At 32.8% G+C, this 23,762-nt stretch overlaps 1 protein-coding gene across 3 annotated transcripts in view; it reads right to left on the bottom strand.

Annotated features, from left to right (window-relative positions):
• LOC123555844 (fatty acid-binding protein, liver-like) overlaps window positions 1-23,762 on the bottom strand; it is a 62,507-nt gene that overhangs the window by 7,187 nt on the left and 31,558 nt on the right. Inside the window, exon 1 of one of the 3 annotated variants that reach the window (XM_045346443.2) lies at window positions 15,764-16,030. The exons of 1 other annotated variant lie outside the window; for it this stretch is intronic. In XM_045346443.2, the coding sequence (XP_045202378.2) occupies window positions 15,764-15,842 (79 nt within the window). In that variant the 5' untranslated portion in view covers window positions 15,843-16,030. Of the gene's footprint in view, window positions 1-10,118; window positions 10,437-15,763; window positions 16,031-23,762 lie in introns of those variants that run through there. One more of the 3 variants, XM_045346435.2, reaches the window with a different exon arrangement.

The raw sequence follows: 23,762 nt of genomic DNA, 5'->3' as shown, positions 1-23,762 counted from the left end.
TTTCTGGCATTCATATACGGTAAAATAAAATTATCAAAACAAAACCAGTAATATACCTTCATGCAATAAATAATAATTATTCATGACACTCTCTCTCCGTGTATCTTGATAATAATACATTAAGACAGAAACCACAGGATTTATACCAATTTTTTTATGTGAATGACTTTGAATTGTGTAAATTAATAATCTATCAATGTAGGGAAAATAGTTTCTTTCCCATATATTACTATTTTAATAATTATACGTATGCACATTCTATAACTTAACAAAATGATAAATGAAAATAAGATGTACCCTTTATTATCATAAATTAGTGCTCTATTGACACTAGACTGCATAAATTGTGTTTCATAAGAGTAGGTCCAATGTTACATATTTTCATTGTTCTAACCACAACAAATAAGCTGAAACCGCTAAATTCATCCAGGTGCATTCGCTTTTTAGTAAATACCTCTTCAGAGTACATCGTTTGTAATATGTGTTCATTGCACCTTGTAAAGACACCACATACCTATACACAAACGTTTTGCTACACTAGCATTATGCATCAGAAACATGTGCAACGCAATAAACAGAAATGCATCTAATGAATTTATGATGACGTGACCAGATCTTCTGTAGATTTTTGTATGACTTAAGATCCTCAACATGTTCAACAAAACCAGTCAGAAAATCCCAACAAAACCAGTCAGAAAATTCACAACAAAACCAGTCAGAAAATCCTCAATAACAGCCAGAAACCCTTAATAAACCAGAAAGAAAGTTCTTAAAACCAGTCAGAAAATCGCAAAATCCTTAACAAAACCAAACAAAACCAGTCGGAAAATCCTCTACTCAACAAATCCTCTCTATTATGACGTCTTGATATTTGCCACTTCAGAAACATAAATTGTTAATTTTTATAGAACTATTAAAAGTTGATGCGATTAGAAGTAAGCTGGAAATTTTGAGCATTCAACTATGATCTATATATTCACCAGCAGTAAATACGTGTCAATTTATGTGGCTTAAATTTATGGCAGTAGTGGGGTTTTTCGCCTGTTTGCCTGTAAATTTCATGAGAATATCTGCACAAAAAGAGAAACAACTGCTTGAGAAAATCTACATATTAGAGACCTTTAGTTTACCTGTTAGCCTTTGCCAAGTGCGTTGGTTATTAAAATTTTCTTAGTATAATTTTTACGGTATCCCGTTAGGGTCATGGCTGCATTTAAAACGCTCAAATCAACGACATTAAGACGCTACTATGTTGAACAGCCGTTATAACGAAACTAAAATGCTGAAATATGAAAACTAAATTCATCATCATACTGTCGACATCGTGGTTTACTTGTTTCGTTTTATCAACTTTTCACCATCCTAGTTTAAACTTTTCATTCCGCATTTTCAGCAAGAGTTTTAACATGAGGTGATGACCCAAACAGAACACAATAATATATCAATATGTCTTACAAAATATGTCTAATAAATTACAGTATACAAAGAATCTCTAGATAATTAAATAATTGAAACTAACCGAGAGCTTCCGCAAATGTATCAAAATCTGCTTTTTCTTCTTCTAACCATTTTCCAACAAACTCTGTATTTCCGGCCATGTTGCTAACACTTTTCGATATGTAAATTTGTGAAATAAAATTATGTTCAAACATGCCGTTCCCTTTGCAACGTTCTTCATGCATAATTTGAAGTTATGACAATAGTAAAAAGTAAATGTTATATAAAACAAATTACCAGCTTTTTTATGACCATAATAAAGTATTTTCACCACCTGGCGTACTTTTGATGCCTTCGTTCATATACGAACGTTCTGTTTGTACAATGTAATCATATCTAGAAAAAAAGTAAAGTTACTTTCTCTTTTAAATTTAGTTTATAAATAACCTCCTATCATTTCGCTTAACATACACAGTGGGTAAGCGTTGACTTAAGTTAAAACGTTGCTGCTTTGAAACGGCAAAGGTATAGTTCAACTGCATGTCAGTTTTGTCAGTGTTGTTGAGTTACAAAAACATTTAATTATTACGGTAAATAAGATTGTTTTACCATTTCAGATAAGGTTCAAATACTTCTTATTAACTCAGGAATGTCCATCGTATTTACGGCAGCTGGATCGACATTTTCTTTAAAGCCAGTCAGCACTCATTCATGTTTTTAAATCCTCTAATATTATCTGAATGCGCAAACTTTGTATTTATATTTATCATTTTATTTATTTAAACAAAGCACAGGGTGGATTTTAAACATTTACGTCGCTAAAACTTCATATAACTATTAGCTTTTTGCTTATTCATACTGTATGTTTCGTTTTTCATCACAATTGATGTAAGCTTCTTGTTTCAAACATTTTGTTCTGAACTAAGTTTGTAATTATTTTGTACCCTGACTCATGATTACATGTTACCAAGTTTTTTTTATAAAAGTAACTTGATACTATACAGATCATAGACATATGAAGTTACGTAAACTTGTTAAACATTTTCCGCCCAAAGAACACATATATACGCTAAACTTTACATGTGTATTAAGATATCACAACTACAGATTTAAAATTCTTACTGATTGCTTGTGTCTGAGATATGTTGTAATAATTTCTGACACAGCCAGACACAGCTTGCGTTTCTGTTAAGGAGTTGTGTTTTATACTTCTGAGGGATCGTGTTTTGTATTTATTTCGATTATATTATTTCGTCAATTATTATTTTTTCTGACTAAAAGAGAAAGCATTGTCTTTGCTTAACGATATGTAAAACGTTTCCGCGACGCATAATGTCTTATGGGTAGGAATATAGTAGATAAATTTGCTTTCAGTCCAATGTTTAATAAGTACATTTCTGATGGATGTCACACAATCCAAGACACACCTTAAAAAACAGAATTACTAACCTTATATTCACAAATGACCTTTTAATTAACTCATAAGAAATAAAAATAAGAAATATAGGTGTCATGTATGTTCTAATTTGTATTTTTGTCCGACATGTCAACACTTTGTGGAACATAATTGACAGCTTAATTATCACAATGAATACAGGTTAAATGAGGTTTATTTACTTGTAATAAAATGCAAAATAACTTACTGAAAAGACTACAAAAATATTAGGTATAGATTCACAACGAAAAAAAGCTACTGGCTGTTATAAAACGCGAAAACACTGCTTTACCATAAAAAAATAAAGTTTCTTTCTTTCCACTATTACCTGATTATCCCGGAAGTGCTGAATGATTACCTGTTTAGTAGTTCGATACCGCACAGCTGCTTTTAAGACATTGTAAGTTCGGTTAAGCTTTGTCTTGCCACATATAGTAGCTGCAGAAATTAACAGTATAGCATCAGTTGGATTTAAATCAAAGGAAATTGTAAATCTACGCGAGATAGATTGAAATGAAATATTTCACTCTATTGAAGTACAAATCAAAGCAACTAATTAAAACCATCTGAACTTTTAGCTTAATTAACACCCTCATACATTCACATATGTACAAAACGTTTATAACAGCTTTTCAAGATGATTTTAGGCTCATTACAATTACAAAAAAGTTACAGAGTCGAAAGTACTTCTTGAACAGACAAACGCATTGGTGGCAACAGAAACTCTTGCATTCTTTAGTTATCTATTCTGCTGTAGCAGTGATATTAAATAACAGAAACCTTTCAGTCAGATATCAGTTTAAACATTCAACTTCCAGCAAAATTGTTGCTTTTGCCGCCAACTTTGTCTTTAGATTATTACTTGATTTTTTCTTAAAATGTATTATTATATTTTATAACAAAAATGATTATTATCATATCTCGTATTTCACGGACAAAATTTGAGATTCATCATGATAAAAATAAGTTTTATTTTCCAACCCATAAACATTATGTTTCGTTTAATTTCGGTGCACTCAAAGGTTTACTTTATTGATATCCATTTTCATATAAGATTCGTCTGCAATTTTATAGATTTTAACAAAAGAATAGCTATTTAAGAGGTCCTCATGCAGTATCCATCTTCAGATATAAAAAATATATAAATAGAACGTATTGTATCTCTCAACCAGATCTGAAACGACTTGTTCAGTGAGTTGGGATAGTATTTGCAGATACAGATTGCACATACTATATAAATTATATATTAGCATTCTAAAGGTCTCTACGGATGGTAGTAGGGTCGATTTGATTTTTTAAGATATCCTTAACAGGGTTGATTCCATTTTCGTTGTTTTTAATTCTTGTCCATTGACAATTTTGAAATTCTGTATATTTTTTTCGAACGTTTACAGTTTTATTACAATCCATCAAGAAATACACTCAAAATTGGAATGAAAACAGCGAATGAAACAGTTGAAAAATATACAATTGGAAATAGCCTTCTAAAATCGTTTATAGACGTTAAGTTCAATAGTAAGAGAGCTTTACTGACAACTTTAAACGTTTCTACAATACTCTTAAGGTTCTGAATTATATAAATATCATATGAAATGCACTGTCAATAGAAATCAAGGAAAAAATGCTTGTTACGTAAAAGTTGGATCAAACAGTAAATATTGTACACTTGCTCATCTTTAAAATGCCATCCAATTATACTGCATAGAAATTATATTGAAAGTTTTTGTGTTGCAATGTTTTGTTCATTATACAACCAATTAGGGGGAACATAAAACATCTGGGGTCTAGAAAATTTGTTATGCTGAGAGAAGCTTTGTAACTGAAGTATCCCGGAGAGAGAAGAATTCAATTCATCATCATAGACCAGACTTTGATCCCTTTTGCAATTTCGGAATTTATTTCCTATAGAGATTAATAAACAACCTTTACGTTGCAATGATCATATTTCGTTTATGAACTATAATGTTAGACTGGTTCCTAACATTCATATTTGTAAAGCGAAATCGTGTGTCATACATTTTCTCACTGAACTGTCTAAGTACGACATATGAGCCGCGCCATGAGAAAACCAACAGAGTGGCTTTGCGACCAGCATGGATCCAGACCAGCCTGCGCATCCGCGAAGTCTGGTCAGGATCTATGCTGTTCGCTTTCAAAGCCTATTGCAGTCAGAGAAACTGTTAGCGAACAGCATGGATCCTGACCAGACTGCGCGGATGCGCAGGCTGGTCTGTTTCCATGCTGGTCGCAAACGCACTATGTTGGTTTTCTCATTGCGCGGCTCATTTCAAATATATTTTTGTAAATGAAAAAAATTAAATGCATGAACCTCAATCTCCTTGTGACTGTATAGTTAATAAGCTATCACCCATGTTACTGTAACTATAAGGATTTGTAATTAAATCGAAAACAAATATAAAATTCTGCAAGACAGATTGTTTAGATATTGACTTTTAGTTAACTATACTATTTAAAGACATCTTTAAAATTCAAAAAGCTCCCACCAACTCTTAAAATGATGTACAGAACATATTTTGTTCTTGACGAATGAAAAAGAATCTTCGAAAAAACCTAAGTCTGTTATAGCAATACTGAAGCAGACAATTCATCAACAGTATAAGATAGGAATTTCTGCAAATAAATATCTCATTATTCAAAGAAAAATGCTTTCTGTAATAATTAACTTATCTGTAATAAATGTCACAAATTAATATAAAAATGTATGATTATTGTTATTTTAAGTGTTATTGCAATATCAGCTAATAAATTTCTTACATAATAAGTTTCTTAAATAATAATCTACTTTAAAGAAAACATTTTGCAAAAAGCAAGAAACAGACTTATTATACGTTCTGAAATATGCAAGTAATATAATATACATGTTCAATTACATATAAAATAGAATAAAAATAAGAATAATGGAAGCATCCTTGACTAAACATACTTGTCTAAAATAATTTACGGTAAATGTCAGGCTATTTTTAAGCTTAACCGTTTGAGCCGAACAGAATGAAAACTCAAAAGAGTGAAACTGACTCTATAGTGTACATCGGTAGTGTGGTAGTGAATTGTGTATTATAGATATCATTGACGATAATAAAAAAAAATACAATAAACAGAAGTATAACATCTATTGATAATAGCTGGCTTATGCGTGATTTCAAAATAATTTTCGTAAATAATATACAAAACTGCACTGGTGGAACATGGTATTGCAACTCGAACTGAGAATAAGAGGTATTAAGAGACTAAGCGCCAAATGACATTAAACCGATATTATAATTTGTTCTGCACAATACGGCGAAACGTTAGGTTGAGTGCCCATTCGAAAAACGTACTGGACAAGCCTATAGGGGAGTCAAATATGTTTTCGGATGGGTACTGGTTCAAATATTGATAGAATATATAGAACATATATGTATAGTATAGTGGCTAAAAGTTTGACTAAACTGTTTCCAGAAAAAGCCTTCATACAGTACATTAAATAAACAGTTAAAAGTATACATCATCATTTTATTATCCAAGACGCCGAACGTGAAGAACTGCCTTAAATTGTTATTTCTTTGATAACAAATTTACCAAAATGGGATAAAATTAAAATCGTTACTAGGCTTGTTTGGGTTATAACGTATAATTATGTCAGTTTCTGCAAATGTAATGAAGAGATCTTCAATCAGGAAAAGAAGTATCTCATATACAAATAATTACAGGTCATTAGCTTTGTATCGGGAAATATGCACGAGTTCTGCAGCGGAAATATTGCGCGACTTCCGCGAAGTCCGAGTGCATATTTCCCGATGCAAAGACAATAACCTTTTTACTACATACGTATCTACACGTATAAATAAAATGTAAATATTAAGAATTTATTCAATAGCCTGAATAGGATTGACAATACTGAAATAAATAAAAGAATTAATGCAACGACACACATTAAATTACGTCTCGCACCCGATATGAAATTCAATTTCAAATACATACAGATTACAAATTGATCCAAATTTTAAACAAATGTTTCCAGTTTATTAACCAATTTGTACCAATCAATCTCGGCTAAGTAGAAACACTGTAATCGCTGTAATTCAGGTTATGTGCAAGAATCTTCCTGGCTGAAGAAATTTTGATATGACTGGATTTTTTATTACAGTTTCTGTGCCATTTTCCTGTCCCGAGAAGATATGTGCTATTGCTCTTATATGAGAATACTTTCAAAATTGAAACTATACAGTTCAAAATTAGATTAGAGATATGTTTACGTAACAGAAACTTTGAGAAATATTTGTCGTGTCGGCTTTTTGGAATGACACTTATAAGATAATAAGATAAGGGCAATATCTTAACCATAATTTCTTACTTTAAGCATAAAATTTGTAGCTGCTACTGATCGTTTACCTTGTAATTATTCAATTTGTAACCAATGGCTAGTTTATTTTTAGAACATCATGCAAAATAATGCACAGCACACAGCCAGATGTGCATAATCGCAATAAATAGCTGATATTTCTACTTTGCATGGAAAGCACCAATTTCCGAGGATGCAATATATATCTTGATGAACGTTGATTGTCGATATCCTAAAAATCATGGAAGGATATTTTTGATATAAAAATGAAAATGATAAAAGAATTGTGGGTTAGGTTTGGGACGCAAACATAAGCACTATAAAAATATTTCAAAAAAAGTATTCGAGGTGATAAACGCAATTACTATTTTGATTGGAGTGCCACCAAAACTTACCACGTGATACGCTTTTAGTTGAGAATTTTATTTATGCATAAACAAGGTACATATGTCCATTTAATTAGAACTTGACTTGTTATTCAGTTTTTACATTAGTAATCTGGTAATAATGCAACACGAACCATATGTTACAAATCTATTTGCATAGGAAGCTTAATGTATCTATAACTCAGTAAGACAGTTTCTCTCAGGTTAGCCCTATCGCTTGATTGTCTTACCGCAAAAATTAAACTAAGTATTATCTCATTCAGCACAGAACCCGCAACATTCCCATCAGGTGCATCAATTTATGCTATAATTCTTAACTGCATTAATTAGGACCTGCATAAATTCCCTAGTCACAGACGAAGTGTTCAGTGTAAGTTAACGAAAGTTTCATATGAATGTTGCTTTCCTTTTACTAACCTTGCAATTATCAGTAAGATCGGCAGATGTGAAAGTACTATTTGGAGGTATAGCTGCATATTTTTCTATGTAACGTTATGAATGCCTTGGGATTATCGTACATACTTAACAGGTCTTTAAAGTACTTAAACGATTCAAATTCTTTAGAAAAGGCTATTGCACACATGTACCCACAAACAAGAAAACGCCCTAAAGCATTGTAAGTATTTGTATTTCCGAAAATTATGTTATCATAACTGTTACAATAAAACGAATTTAAGATTGGAAAAAGGCAACAATAACAAAAGCTATGTAGAACAAATTTTAACCCAAGTTCAGATTTTGGACGATTAACAGTCTCAAGTGCCTAATTGGTTAAATTAACACACGGAAATGATCAATTAGTAAATTTAACCCTTACCCTGCTGTATTTCTATAATGGACTGGTCCATCTTTCAATTTGGACCGTACCACTTACTGTTCAAAGGGGTTTGCACTGAAAATTTACTGACTGAATAGCGAACAGTGCAGACCATGATCAGACTGCACGGATGTGCAGGCTGATCTTGGTCTGCACTGGTCGCAAAAGCAGTATCACTCACCGCCAGCAGGCTAAGGGTTAAACAATTACTTTTATATCAAAAGATTTGATTTAATGAATAATATGTAATGCCTGTAGCTACAATTTAAAAGCAGATTATAAACAGTTTATCGCAGAAAATAAAATTGATGCCTCTTTTATTGTTCGTTCTGAAGTCAAGTTAGTGCTGCACTTTTATCATCGAATCCTTCAAAATTAGCTTCGAAATACTGATTTAGAGAAAGGAGTAATTAACGCAACAAGTATTACTTATGGAAAGGCATATCAAAACGACACTACTGTTCTACCTTAGAACTGCGGGCTCAAGCTACGACAAAAGTACTATTCCAGACAACTACGTAAAATTTTAAACTATTGCTAAAATAGTACAATCATTAAAGTTTTTCGCACTGAATATTGCTCCAGTACATGGGAATGTTTTGTATTATCTAAACAAAATGTGTTTGGGCAATTGCTTAATCAGTACACAAAAGTTTTCACAGATTCCCACAGCTTATATTGCTCCAGTTAATGGACTATTATTAAAACATGTGTTATCAAATACAATACGTTTCCATCAAATGTATCAAATGCGTTATAAGCGTCAGTAAACATTACGAAAATGAAAGTGAAATAAACACAATCAGGTAATCGGTATTGCCCAGAGTCGATTGAAGTTAATCATAGTTCTAAATATCTGCATCAACTTTTGAAATAGGCAATTAACTGAAATAGATATTTGGAAAAGAATTAATCAATTGAGCAAATCTAACTTTTCATTACCGCAGAACCTGGTAAAAATTACTTGATTGAATTCGTAAATTTGTATTTTGACAGAAATCACAAATGTTTGCATAATCAATCTCCATGTCCAAATCTGAAGGTACAATGTTTTATATTATATCAGCATCACATGTTTATCAATGGAATATGCACTTTGCTAATGGGTTAGGACTCACATGTGTAACATTCTTAACAAATCTAACAAAAATTATTAGAAGCGTTATTATTAATCTTATTATACTTAATGTACATTTTTTGTAATAGAAACCAACATTCTGTCTCGGATTTCTTATATCAATTTGCTTTTTCGTTAACTGTCTTAACATCAAAATTAAGGTCAAAAGTATTTTTCACAGAAGTTTTTTTCCAAGTTAAAGAATAAAGTTATTCGATATATGTGTAATTGACGCGTATAAATTTGTATCTATGAGATGTCTGTAACATCTTCAAATAAATTCAGACGCATCTCATCTCATTGACAGATTCATAGTTTTGTTCAATAACGAATATCAATATCAAAAACGTTTATTGTCGCATTTATAGCAGAAAAAGTTTTCTTGTTCGTCTAACGTTTTAACATGTTCATTAAAATACATATTATTGTGTATTTCATTGATTCCTTAACATCATCTCGAGCTTGTAAGTTTGGAAACTCGTCAGAATTACACTATATTGCATTATTTTACCAAATTATTTCACGTAAAATAGTTATATAAGTTAGATACTGACTTATATACATTATAAGTGCCTTATATATACCTAATGCATCTGCCATTTCATTGAATCCCGTCTTCTCTTCTTCCCTCCAACTTCCTACAAACGAATCAATTCCCGCCATATGTGTCTAAATGTATTTTTCTTGTTTATCTTCTTTAATCCTATTTGTAATTCCACAAATCTCAATGTTTTCCTGATACCAATGTGTATGAAACAAACAGGCACAAAATATCAACACTGACTGCACTATGCTGTACCTGGTATATTATATCAGTGAGTAATTCAATTGTACGGTGGTTTTATGCATGCAGTCTCTGGTAGCAGACGATAACTGGATATTGACAGACAGCCACGTGCTGTTATAAACGGAAGTTGTTTCGGCCAAACGGCACTACGCCTACCACAGGCTGAGTTGTGATGTAGTATTCTCAAAAGATCCAATTATTTATATCATCAAAGGCATGACTCCTATCATAGATAAAGATATACAGATGTGTTCCCATTGTGATATATTATTTCGTCTAAGATTTGTCTCAGTGCAGCTAAAGGAAGATTTTAATGCGTAAAACTGTAAGGTTACTTAGGACGGAAAATAATGTAATATTTGAATCATGAACGTTCAGTTTATAAGTTCTTGACGACCGTATCAAAGCTGTTTCGTGCTTCCACTAAACAAATGACTAATACGAGGAATTAGTTGAATGCGTAAACAACAAAAAACATATCCTTGTACAGGTGTCAACATAAAATATAAATATTTACTGGTTATTTACCTCAAAGAACCAACTAAGAAATGTTCAAAATGTAACATAGGACATTTTACAATTAAAGTATTCGAATCATTTCTGTTCGGAATTATGCATTTCATGATTCTACCATGCATATTTGAAAACTACACACTGTACTGGATTAATATCCTGGGACTAGCATAAGCATGTGGTCATGTTTGATTTTCAGAATACGAACGGGGCTTTTTTGCCAGTAAAAACGATGGGAGTTTTCATTAAACAAATTATTGTTCAAAAATGATATTTTCGTACGATAGGAGATCCAAATGTACAGTTATTGTATGTATTTGGCTAAATATGATATGTTTGATGAGATCACTATCTTGTAATACAATATTTTAGTGAAGGGTGTGAAATAAATATATATTTTAGGGGTTTAAAGTGAAAATTTCATATTTGTTACTGTACACGCCTTCTGTAACGTCCTGGCAGCGCAATTTTTGTGTTGATGTATATATTTTATTCCTAATTTCGAACTATAGGGGTAACAATTTTTCATGTTATTAGTTCAAACAATTTATATAATGCTTATTTTGAAAAAAAAAAAATAAGAAACAATTCCAAATTCTTTCTAACCATGAACTATCAGGATATAATTTATCACTTTACTCCTTCAGTCATAAATATTTATCGTTTCTCTTTCTCACATCAAACATCTCTCGCAGGTGCAGTGCATTTAGTGATTGTTCCAGACAAATGTATACCATATTCATAGCAGAGACTTTCAAAATTAAGTAATACATTCAAACATGCAAGTTGTTTAATGTTTGTAAGTTAGATATTTATTGTTCAGTGAGAAAAAACCTCACTTTTTTATCAGAAACAAGTGTATCGATATTTACGTTAATAAGTTAACATTAAGTGTTTTGGTGTGCGAGTATGACTGAATTTTATTCTGATTCTTGTATTTCTTTGGTTTTAATATATATGTCTTAGGTACATTCTTACGGATTCTCTTTACATCACAATTTCTATCAAACGCAAGACTTGCTATACATGTATAATAGATGGTCGTTTTAAGATTTCAGACGAACAAGAATACTGATTGACAGACCCGTTGTTATATACAAAGGATGAAAAAAGCATACAAGAGATTGTGTTGCGGTGAAATATCATTAAAATACAATTCAAATACCCTCATTGATTGGACACCTGATGCCAGAGGAAAAGGATTTACTTCTATTAAAAACTAGAGTTGATCTTAAGAAGTTCTCTAAGAATTGTTTGCACTATTCAGAGTAACCGTTTCGTTGTGTTATGATAATTTCTCGTTGCCAAATGAATCATATTTTTTTCTATGTCTGCAGCTTCGAATAGATAGAATAAGTCGAGGTCTTTGAAAATACGCTATTCATGCGTCTGTACTTTACTCATCAAATGATTAGTATTCGTAAATATAAAGAATTACTCAAAAACGCGATACACCAAAATTTTACCTGCCGAATAGGTTTTCATTTGGCTTTTGAAATAATTCAACAAAGACAAAGAATACATCATAGAATCTGGTGGAAATGGGGCTTTTCTGTTAAAATATCTACGGTTCTAATCTGCGTTCTTGCCCGTTTATGCTTGTTATCAATATATGGTAGATAAAGGTAAAAATGATAAATTAACATCAACTCTGGTGGATATTTTGACCTTATAAATCATTTGGCTCTTTCACCACACTGTCAGGTAAATTGTAAAACTTGCACCGATATTACAATTTTGAATCATATCAGCGTTTTTTCACGTAATTTAGGTTTTATTGCAATAAACAGGGAACAGACAATTTGTAATAACTGGCAACATTCCATGACAATGATTTATGTCTATGTTTTATATGATTACGGTCTCTATGATATTTCAACACCTGAAATCTTTCGGTTTATGCATTTGCACAGTTTTATGATACACGTTAGAAAACACCTTTCAAGATTCAGACTTGTTAATTGATATTGCGATTGAAGTTGGCGTGTCGTATAGATGAAAAGCTAATCCAAATGTCTTAAGTCGAATTCAAAAGGTAACTGTATATTCGTATCTGAGAATATGTAAGTTGTAATGTTTCAAATCACAATATTTTCATGCCAAACAAAAATTATTAAAAAGAAGTCAAAGTAACAAACTTTATCCCATAGAGAAAACCGTTTTCAAAGGACAGCAACTATTAAAAGGTGCTTTACGCCTAAATTATTAATTAAAAATATGAACAATTGCTCTATTAATAACCAAACATGAATAAATTAACATGTTTGTGAAAAAATAAACTGTATCAGTATTAACAGTATTAAGCAGCCGAAGAACTCAATATTTATTTTCAAATAAATCTCTGTCTGTAGATTAACATTTTGTTCTGACTGCAGCTCTTTGTACATATTTACTTTATTTATAAGACTTAGCACAGTCAGCATTGTCTTGTTTTAATACTGATATATTTTAGACCAACTTTGAAACAAGTTCTACAATTTATATAAATCAGTCTTGACACCTCATTCCTGATGGTATCCTGATGGTATCCATCGTCATGACAGTCAGGAAGAAGAGAAGCCATGCTCCCTTATAATGCTGAACACCATTGGGAATATGTACAATTTTCCCCGTCTTTTGATATTCCACGGTCATGGAGCAAACGACAGATCTCCCGCTCTCATAGTTAAACAGGCGCTCTACGATTAAGCTGCCAAAGCGTTAAGGACAAATACCTTTAACAAATATGTCGTTAAAATGTTTGTATCATTAAAACAAAAATCAAAATAAGGTTTTTTTTTCATATTAGGCGAACTTGATAAACTGTAACATTAGCTTAAATAGTTTGTAGTTATGCTGATACATTTAAGTACCATCATATCAAAATAGAATATCTTAAGTATTTCTCGTATTGACCTGACATATGATATATTAGTTGTGTTTGAACTTTGGCATCCACTCACATTAAACATGTCAATGTCCTTCATACCCTTTGCCTCATTGGCATATAAATTATGTAGAAATTTCAGATATCATTCCACATTCAAGTCTAGTACTGTCACAACAGTGAAAGGTGTCAGATATATATCACTCTAATATTACGAAAGTCTATTGAAACATAATACAAATACAGTTGTAAATCGATATCTCGAAATCGTTTATTTCAAAATATAGATTGTTTTGAAGACATAATCAAGTCCCGTCCCGAAACCTCTTGCACAATATATCATTTAAGTCAAACATCGGTTATTTCAAAGTTAAACGCTCGTACCCTTGGAATTAATTCGAGATACCGAGTTTTAGCTGTATGGTAAAACAATGTTGTATGTTTAGGTTTTCTGGGAAAATAACAGACGCTCACCTGATTCAAATTACGTGTTATAAATCTAATAAGCGACTATATTAATTTCAAAATTCGCAGCTCATGTGTGCAAATCATGTTAATTAAACCTTCTAAAGAATGGTGTTTTCGCTCATACATTTTTAAGGATTTCTCGGAGCAGCATTAGACGCATACCATTTGATAATACATTAAACGTTTAACAAGATACCAATGAGGTAAGAAAAATATTTAAAACAACATGATTTTCTTTAAAATGGTAAGTGATATAAAATCCTTTCTTTACATGTGAATAAATAACATGATCCAGTCTTTTGAAAAGTATATTACAGACATACGCACAAAAGAAAACATATTAGTAGGAACTCCACTTAATTATGTATACTTAGAATACTTGAGAAAACTGTGTTATCGTAAAAGTAAAACGAGAAAATATTGTTATTATTTTAAATCAGTACAAGCATATTTCACGTTTGGGCACTGTTTTATTTTCAGTTAATGGACTTAAATTCAAACGTATTACATGAATCACATAATAATTCCTTCAACAGAAACAAATATGCATTAGCTTAAGTACATACTATGAAAACAAGTGAAACTAGTGCTATCACTAAAGACGATTAAAGACATCAGACACAGCTTTGATAAAGGAAAAGTAAAATATTGTGGTTATGACCATCACCTTTGATTGACCTAGGACATGTCTATAAAGTAAACACTTGATGCTAGTTTTATGGGATAAAATAAACGCTTTATACGATATGGTGTACACACAGATTAAAGCTAACTGATCTGTGACATTCAAGAGTGACATTTAACTTGAATTGAATGACCCTCTTTGTACGCTCCGGACGTCATTTAGATGAGGTTTACAATGGATGCTAGTCTTATGAACAGAAGGTTTAGAAGTTATGAAGCGAAAACAAAATTTGAGCTTTCACCTCTATTGTTATGTTGACTTTGGTCCTGGTGGCATGGGTTTGGCATCTTTCACGTCGACTTGTTACGGTAAATAAACGTTAGTTTAATGAAATTCTTTTATACAAAATGGGATGGACACAAAATTATGCTATTTGACATTTGACATCCATGTGTGGCCGTGACCTTAGATCTAGTGATCGGGTTGTTCACTCTGCACTTCGTCTTGAACAGGTTACGTTTACCATTGATGCTACTTTTATACTTTTATGAAAATCGAAAAGACGGACTGCGTACCAACGGATATGCGTGACTCCCATGCTGACCGTGTATACCTTTTATCTCGGTGTATGGTTAATACAGTCAAAATTCCATTAAGGTCTGTTGTATTGTACCTATCAATTTCAAGTTTTAAAATATGCATTTTCTTTATTAGTATTGAGTTATTACTTTTACAACCTTACCTATAATAGAAGAAAGTTTTCTTGCTTTTCTAACATTTCCACAATAGCATTTAAACTCATACGGAACATTTTACAGGTTTCTTTAGATCATCTCAAGTTTGCTATCACGGCACGTTTACATACCTACACTGTTTCTATACCATCATATTGTTACTTAATAACTTATAAAATAAGTGTATGTAAAATATTGATATAAACTGATATATTATATCTGCTTGATAGAGATACCTATTTGATCTGCCATTTCATTGAATCCCGTCTTCTCCTCTTCTCTCCAACTTCCGACAAACGCAGCAACACCTGCCATATGTGTATTCTGGTTTCTTATTTATCTTCTTTAATCCTGTTTGTAATTCCACAAATATCAATATTGTCTGCTATCAATGTATATGTACCAAACACACGTCTGCTCTCTCCTATAACTGATACTTAACTGCAGTGATTATACAATTGTGCGGTGATTTAATGCAAGTACAATCTCTGGTAGCAGACGATCACTGGATATTGACAGAAAGCCACGCGCTGTTATATAGGGAAGCGGTTTCAGCCAAACGGTACAACGCCTACCATAGGCCGTGTTGTGATGTAGTATTCTCAAAAGACCAATTATTTATATCATCAAGTGCATGCCTCCTATCACTGAGAAAGGCATACTGACGTGTTCTTATTTTTGTCTAGGATTCAACTCAGTTCAATTATACAAAAAAAATCTTTGATGTGTCACTGTAAGGTTACTGAGAACGGATCTACTGCTTTATTTGAATAATGGGAGTCAAGTTTAGAAGCGCTTGACAATAGAACAATTGCATATAAAGCACATTTAACGAAAAAAAAAATATTTTGTACTTCCATCGAATGGTTGACAAAATCATATGAGTAATGAAATGAAAGCGTAAATGAGCCGCGCCATGAGAAAACCAACATAATGGCTTTGCGACCAGCATGGACCCAGACCAGCCTGCGCATCCGTGCAGTCTGGTCAGGATCCATGCTGTTCGCTTTCAAAGCCTATTGCAATTAGAGAAACTGTTAGCGAACAGCATGGATCCTGACCAGGCTGCGCGGATGCGCAGGCTGGTCTGGATCCATGTTGGTCGCAAACCCACTATGTTGATTTTCTCATGGCGTGGCTCAAATCAAAATTGCCCTCGCAGATGTATCAAAGAATTACAGTGATATTGGCTATTTATTTCAGATCTCTCACAATAAACTGTTCGTGATGCCAGACATGATATACTGAATCATTTCACATTTCTTTTAAAAGCATTTACATCATTTCATCTCTCGATTGTACTAGGTATTTTTGCTGTCATAAATTTAGTATGAACTCCCAAACTTTTGCCTAGCACACCCGTGCGGTCATATGCACTTTTCAGGGTATATGAATATATAAATGCAACAACAGCAAAAACAATTAAAGTTTTATTTAACAGATTGCTGTTTAAAATTGGCATGCTTGTGTTTGCAGTTCCACATTATACAACTATTACATGTAAACGGCGAAATTAAATATATCTGATTGGGACTTTAAGATTTAATTTTTATGATAAAATATTTCAGCGAAGGATTAGCATACTAGAATATATTCAACGGTTTAAATTTTCTAACTGCCCATGCCTCTTGTAGCGTCACGACACCGTCAAATTTGTGTTGATATCCGTATTTTGTTTACTATTTCGACTGCAAGTGCCAGTATTTTGATTTTCTTGTTATACGTAAAATCATTTTGATAACGGTTATTTTTAACAAATGTGAATACACAGCGTTCTCGACCATTCTTCCATGAATTATCAGACAAGTTTAAACAATAATGGAGCATTAAATCAAGGTGGCTCATTCTATCATGAATATTTATCGTTCATTTTTCTCATCGCGAAATAAAAATCCCAAAAATCACTTACAGCTGCAACCGCATTTAGATGATTGTTTCAGACAAATGTACACACGATTCATAGCAGAGATTTTCAAAGTAATTAAACATTCAAACAATACACATTCTTAAGTACTTGTATATTGATAACTTACAGTTAATGACAAAAAAACATCAGTTTTACGCCAGAGACAGGTGTAACAGTATTAGCGTAAACCATTTAACATCAAGTAATCTGGCATGCAAGTGTGACTATTTAAATTGTTTTAGTTAATGTGAATACTGATCTGATCTTGTAAACCTGCTACGCTCTACCCTTACGGTAATACATTTATTACTCATAATGCATTACTTAAAAATGCCCAATTTAAACTTAATCGAATTAACTTCAACATGTTTGTATTTGACCTCACCATAAATAAGTTTGCCTCCGGATTTTTGTCGAAATATAAAACATTTTATACAAAAAAAATATATAACGGCCTCGGTAGCCTAGTGGTAGAGCGTCCGCTTCGAGTGCGGGAAGTCGTGGGTTCGATCCCCGGTCGCGTCATACCAAAGACGTAAAATGGAACTAGTAGTTTCCTCTCTTAGCGCTCAGCATTAAGAGGATAGTGCTAGGACTGGTCAGTCCGGTGTCAGTATAATGTGACTGGGTGGGATATCATGTCACGTGTCTACGGCGTGATATTCCAGAGAGGCGGCACTATAAAGTTGGGCATTGTGCTCACTGCTACAAGTAGGCACCGTCGTTTATATGACTGAAAAACTGTTGAAAAAGACGTTAAACCCGAACACACACACATATATTTTAACATTATGTTGAAAAATCAGAAAAGGTGATTCAGTATCAAATTATATATCGGTAGTGCAGCTAAACCAATACCACAGTATTGAACTTAACAGGACCACTTAAATGTTAAATTTACAGTTGATAAAGATTCAAAGATTCAAAAGACTAGTGTTGTACTGCTCATGATTTTTTTAACATGAATATGTACTTTAGCATGTTATTATGTTGCAGTAACTCACAGTCTTTTTACCATCAGGCTGCAAAATTTTCCCTAGCTCTACTTTCCAACGAGAGAACACAATTCGATCCTTAGTGTATATTGCAACGTAAAGTTTTTTCCACAACGATATGTATTTTGTTAGTTACTTTATTGGCTTTTCTGGAGCGGGTGGGTTAAATTGATGACGGAGTTCATTTGTAATGCATCAGTACAGTAGGAAAGTTACAGGCCGTAAGGGGCGTTATACCTTTCTCCTTTTATGAACAGACCTACTCAAACAGAATCTACTTGATTGCGATCTGTATTCCGAAAAGGTGGTCTTATATATTTTGTTAACTATCACAGTTACAGTTGGAAAGTGATGTTTATGCTGCAGAAAATCACCCCGTACTTGCACACTCTGTGTTTTTACGTTTTCTTGTCCTTTCAGGATCACGTAGTCCATCCATTCACCATTCAATGTATACTAGAGCTTTGCTTCAGCAGAAAGGGATTTGCCCATTCCAATTCCTCCGATGGACGGACTTAATTAAATTAAGTCCAATTTTGAAATTACAGACATTCTCCCATTTTAAATTAGACATCCGTCGTAATATTTAAAAATACCGGATAAGTCTAATATTACACAAATCTGCCGTAAAATGCCATAAAACAATGTAAAATGGTAAGGCTTTCAAGAAAAAAAGACGCTCACCTTTTTCGAGTTAACTGTTATAAATCTAAATAACACCTAATATAAATGTGTAAATTTACAAAGCACTCGTGCCAGTTATGTCAATAATAGTTTATAGAGAATGTTGCGTTCTGCTCATTCATAGTTGGAGCAGCTTTAGGCGTAGATAATACATGCATTTGAAGAGAACTGAAAGTCATTGAGGTATTGCCAAGGTTTGCAATTACTCCACCAATACGATCAGTAAATTTGGAAATATGTTTAGAGCTGCAAATTGCTCTTTATAACGGTAAATGATCTGGATATACAAGACATGCTTTACACTTCATACAACATCTATTTTAAGCAATAGTAGCAAAAAAAATACACAAGCACATATACAAGTATGCAATGACACTGAAGTGTACTTCAAAAAATCATGTTATCTCGGCCAAACAAAAACATTTTTATTTTAAATTTTGTAAACCGTTGTGAAACATTTGTAGATTTATGCCCAGTGCTTATCTGATTTTTAAAGAAAAAGAATTAGAGGCATCAAAATGAATTTCTTTTCGATTATTTGTTTTTCATCTTTTTAAGAGTAAACATACATCTTATCATACATTTTGATTTGCAGTTCTGATGTCATTATTCTCCAAATTTAACGATACATGGGAAGGATACAATAAGGGAGGTTTTCTAACTGATACACCACGTAACAGCCTCTTACATTTTGTTGCTTCTTTTTTCAAGAATATTGAGCAATAATTATACTTTTTTCGAAACAAACTTGGCATGATTTGGTAAAAGTAAAGCATCATAAATGTTAAAGTCCCTTTAACACTTGCTTAATTAGATAGCATATTAGATAAATCTTTTCTCCTTCATCCGACTTGCTTCCATCTCAAGATTAATTTGCGTTTAATTATATTTTTGCTATGTCCAATAAGTGATATTTGTTTTGTTCGGTGTTAGATAAAAAAATAAAAGAAATAAAATCTGTAAGAAGGTGAATATGAATGATTATGAAGCACACTAGCATAAGTGTAGCAGCCTCGTTTTTGATTGAATATGTTCGCGACATGTAATAAAATATGCGCATCTGTAACTGAAGTGAAATTCTATAAGTAACAGAATAATTACCTTAAATAGAGTCTGTTATGTCAATGGTACTGTCAATAAAACACTGACTTTGGGTAAGATTTTATAATTTATAGCATAAAACTAAACAGGTTGAACTAACGTCAGATACTTTTTCATAAGTACATATTGTTTAACCGTCTCAACACAAAAAAGAAGCCGCAAACATCACCTGTACGTGTATATAAAGATTATTTTGCTAGACAAATATGCATCTGATTTGCAACAGATATTTTAAAAGTAATTAAATCGTTTAAAGAATAAAACTTGTTTATTGCTTGTATATCAAATAATTAATATTGAATTAATTTCAAGTCAGGAGCAGATGTAACGGTAGGAGCATAACGTATTTTATAACGATGTTTTGTTTGTTCTGTAAGTGCGAATAAAAAAACAAGTATAACTAATGCGTACTCTCCGTCTTACCATTTATACCTCAATAATACCTCCCCATAATGTCATAATACTTCCTTATTACCTCATAATAAACAAATAATCGATAACAATATTCACATTAAGTATTTCTCTCTTTCCCAACTCACATTTACAGCTTTTATTGCGAAACATTTCCGGTTAAGATCTTATCTTGACTGGGAATACAATGAGCTTTGTTCGGATTTAAAATAAAGTTTTTAAGATGATGCTTAAAAAGCATAGAATGCAAACGAAAAAAAATCTCAGACTCGGTTTGATTCAATATGTAATGGAATATGCAACTTCCCGCACGACCTCTAGTACCGCCTTATGCAGAATTCTACTGTATTATAGTAGAAATGTCATATGGCAATAGAATAAATAAAATTGTGGTTTTCAAATTGTCAGAATCTGTTCAAGGTGTTAATATTACAGTTCAAATGTATTTTGTATAAGGCAGTTAATTAAAGGTGCGTCTGGTTTAAGGCATCCGTTTTAGATTTAATTAGCTCCTACGCAAATCTCAGTTTACGGACGAGGCGTGTAAAAATCGTTAAAATAATTATTGAAAGGAAGCTGGATTATTACTCATTAGTTCATTTCAAAATCATTAGTTCCTGACAAGGATGCTATGCTGATAGCATGAACATAATATTCGTTTGCTTTTTTGATTAACAACATTCATGCCTCTCAAAGACTTTAAAACAGCTTGGTAAAATCGTCAGGAGAACAAAAGTCCGTCAATAGAACGCCCATTTCTGATCAATGTATTTCTAAATCTCTTAAATCTAATTAATATCGCTAGAAAATACACTATACAGAGAACTTCAGAGTATATAAGTTGTTAACCGAACAATAGGTAGATTATTATAATACATAAATAAATTCAATCTTTTTCGCGCTATCCATCTTTTGTTACAAGAGTGCATTATAAACATCTTAACAGTACAATGTTGTGTTTTTCAAAGCGTGTGTCTTAGTTTTTATTTAAATATTTTTGTAACATGTTTGACGTCGTAGGAATGAAATAAAACCGTTTACATAATTTTGATATTACACTAGTGTAATAAAGCGTTGACGTTGACATGGTTTTAAAGGAGTACGATAAAATCTCTGTATATGAGATGGCAATATTTTTCCCAATAATAGAATGTCTTCAAACTTTGGATATTGAAGGACAATCCTCTAAAAAACAAAGATTTGCAATAAAAGTCATAGGTCACCGGTACTGAGAAGGAGTAATCTGCCCTTGAAAACGGCATTTCCCCAAACTATGCCGTTTTCACGGGCAGATAACTCTTTTTCATACACTATCCTCAAGTACATTGAAACTATTTTCCAGACAGATGCACACCTGATACATCACATAGATTTTCAAGCCAATTTTTTAATACCATCAAAGTACGCGAAGTTTGCCATCTTTGTTTATCAAATATTCTTCGTAACGATTCTCATTGTAAACGTATTGTTTAATGACAATAACGTATTACTAAGTTATGCTTCAGACGCACGTTAACAGTAGCTTCAAAAGCATGCTTGTTTACTGCTCATCATTTGAGCCGTGCCATGAGAAAACCAACATAGTGGGTATGCGACCAGTATGGATCCAGACCAGCCTGCGCATCCGCGCAGTCTGGTCAGGATCCATACTGTTCGCTTTTAAAGCCTATTGGAATTGGAGAAACTGTTAGCGAACAGCATGGATCCTGACCAGACTGCGCGGATGCGCAGGCTGGTCTGGATCCATGCTGGTCGCATACCCACTATGTTGGTTTTCCCATGGCACGGCTCATTTTATTGCAAAATCAAGACTTCAGCTTTTTTTAGATGCAGGTATCATGCGGTATCATTATTCCATTCTTTTAGCATTTTTTGTGACGCTGGCAAGAATCAGTTTGCACAAACTGTTCAGAGCTAAATTCCAATGGTTTATATGAAGTTGCACTGAAATACGTTCATTGGTAGTAGAGCTATTTAAGAACAAACGTTTCATATATGCATAGGGTTAAGGAATGTTGAAGTTAGGAATTTGCATTTGCGGGACATATCAAAGTGAAGAATAGATAATTACTTCGCAAAACAAAAGTCAGTGCTATCTGGAACTGCTAATGAGCTTGATTTAGGTTCCTGAAAACCTTTATGTATCTCCGTTAGTTTCAGATTTGTCAAATAGGGTAATATTCAAAATATATATAAAAATAAAAGGCATAGTTATCAAATAACATTTTGATCTCAAATGTTTGTGTGGAAATTCATTAAAGTGTATGGATAGATTTCAGTATAATTGTTTTGTTTTGTTTATTTTGTTGGGTTTAACGTCGCACCGACACAATTATAGGTCATATGGCGACTTTCCAGAGTTTATGGTGAAGGAAGACCCAAGATGCCCCTTTGTGCGGGCATCTGTGTAGAACCACCAACCTTCCGTAAGCCAACTGGATGGCTTCCTCACATGAAGAATTCAGCACCCCCAGTGAGGCTCGAATCCACACCGATGAGGGGCAAGTGATTTGAAGTAAGGGACCTTAGATCTTGAGAGAAATGTTATTTTGGGGGAATTTTCCATGTGAAAAGGGGAGATAAGTTTTAACTTATACATTCATATCGGTTCTAGAGGCCTGTTGGGACTGGACTGGATGACAATCTCGTCAAAACAAAAGTGAGAGTTATAGAACGTGGCATTAAATTAGTTTTATGATGATGGAACGGGACTAAGTGATTATTCCTACGTATTTACACTCACTCTGCATTTTGCACTGAAAACAATAACGTCTGTTTTGCGTATAAACAACAATGGTGCAATATTATCAAAGGTCGCCGTTTCCTCGAGACTGTATATGTTACCTGGCGTCGGTTACAAAAAAAAAAAATGGCGTTCATTAAAAATAAAATCTTTGGAAAAAAAACGGCAATAAAATTCCAAAAAGAACGTAGAATAATAGCTAAAACTCCATTTTCTTATTGTAAATGTTATAACTGAATCGACATAACGATAAAAGTTTTCATTGAGAAGTTTACGGGGGCGAGTCGTTTTGGCTGTTCTATCTACATTTTAAAGATCGCTAGTCGAAAATTTATTTTTTATTTTGCATTTTTAAAGAGACACGCCGGTAAAATCTAATACCTGATATTTTAACC

The sequence above is a fragment of the Mercenaria mercenaria genome, chromosome 15 (genome assembly GCF_021730395.1).
Source record: "Mercenaria mercenaria strain notata chromosome 15, MADL_Memer_1, whole genome shotgun sequence".
NCBI classification, from domain to species: domain Eukaryota; kingdom Metazoa; phylum Mollusca; class Bivalvia; order Venerida; family Veneridae; genus Mercenaria; species Mercenaria mercenaria.
The sequence above is the reverse complement of the archived record's forward strand: the minus strand, read 5'-3'. Positions and strand labels throughout refer to the sequence as shown.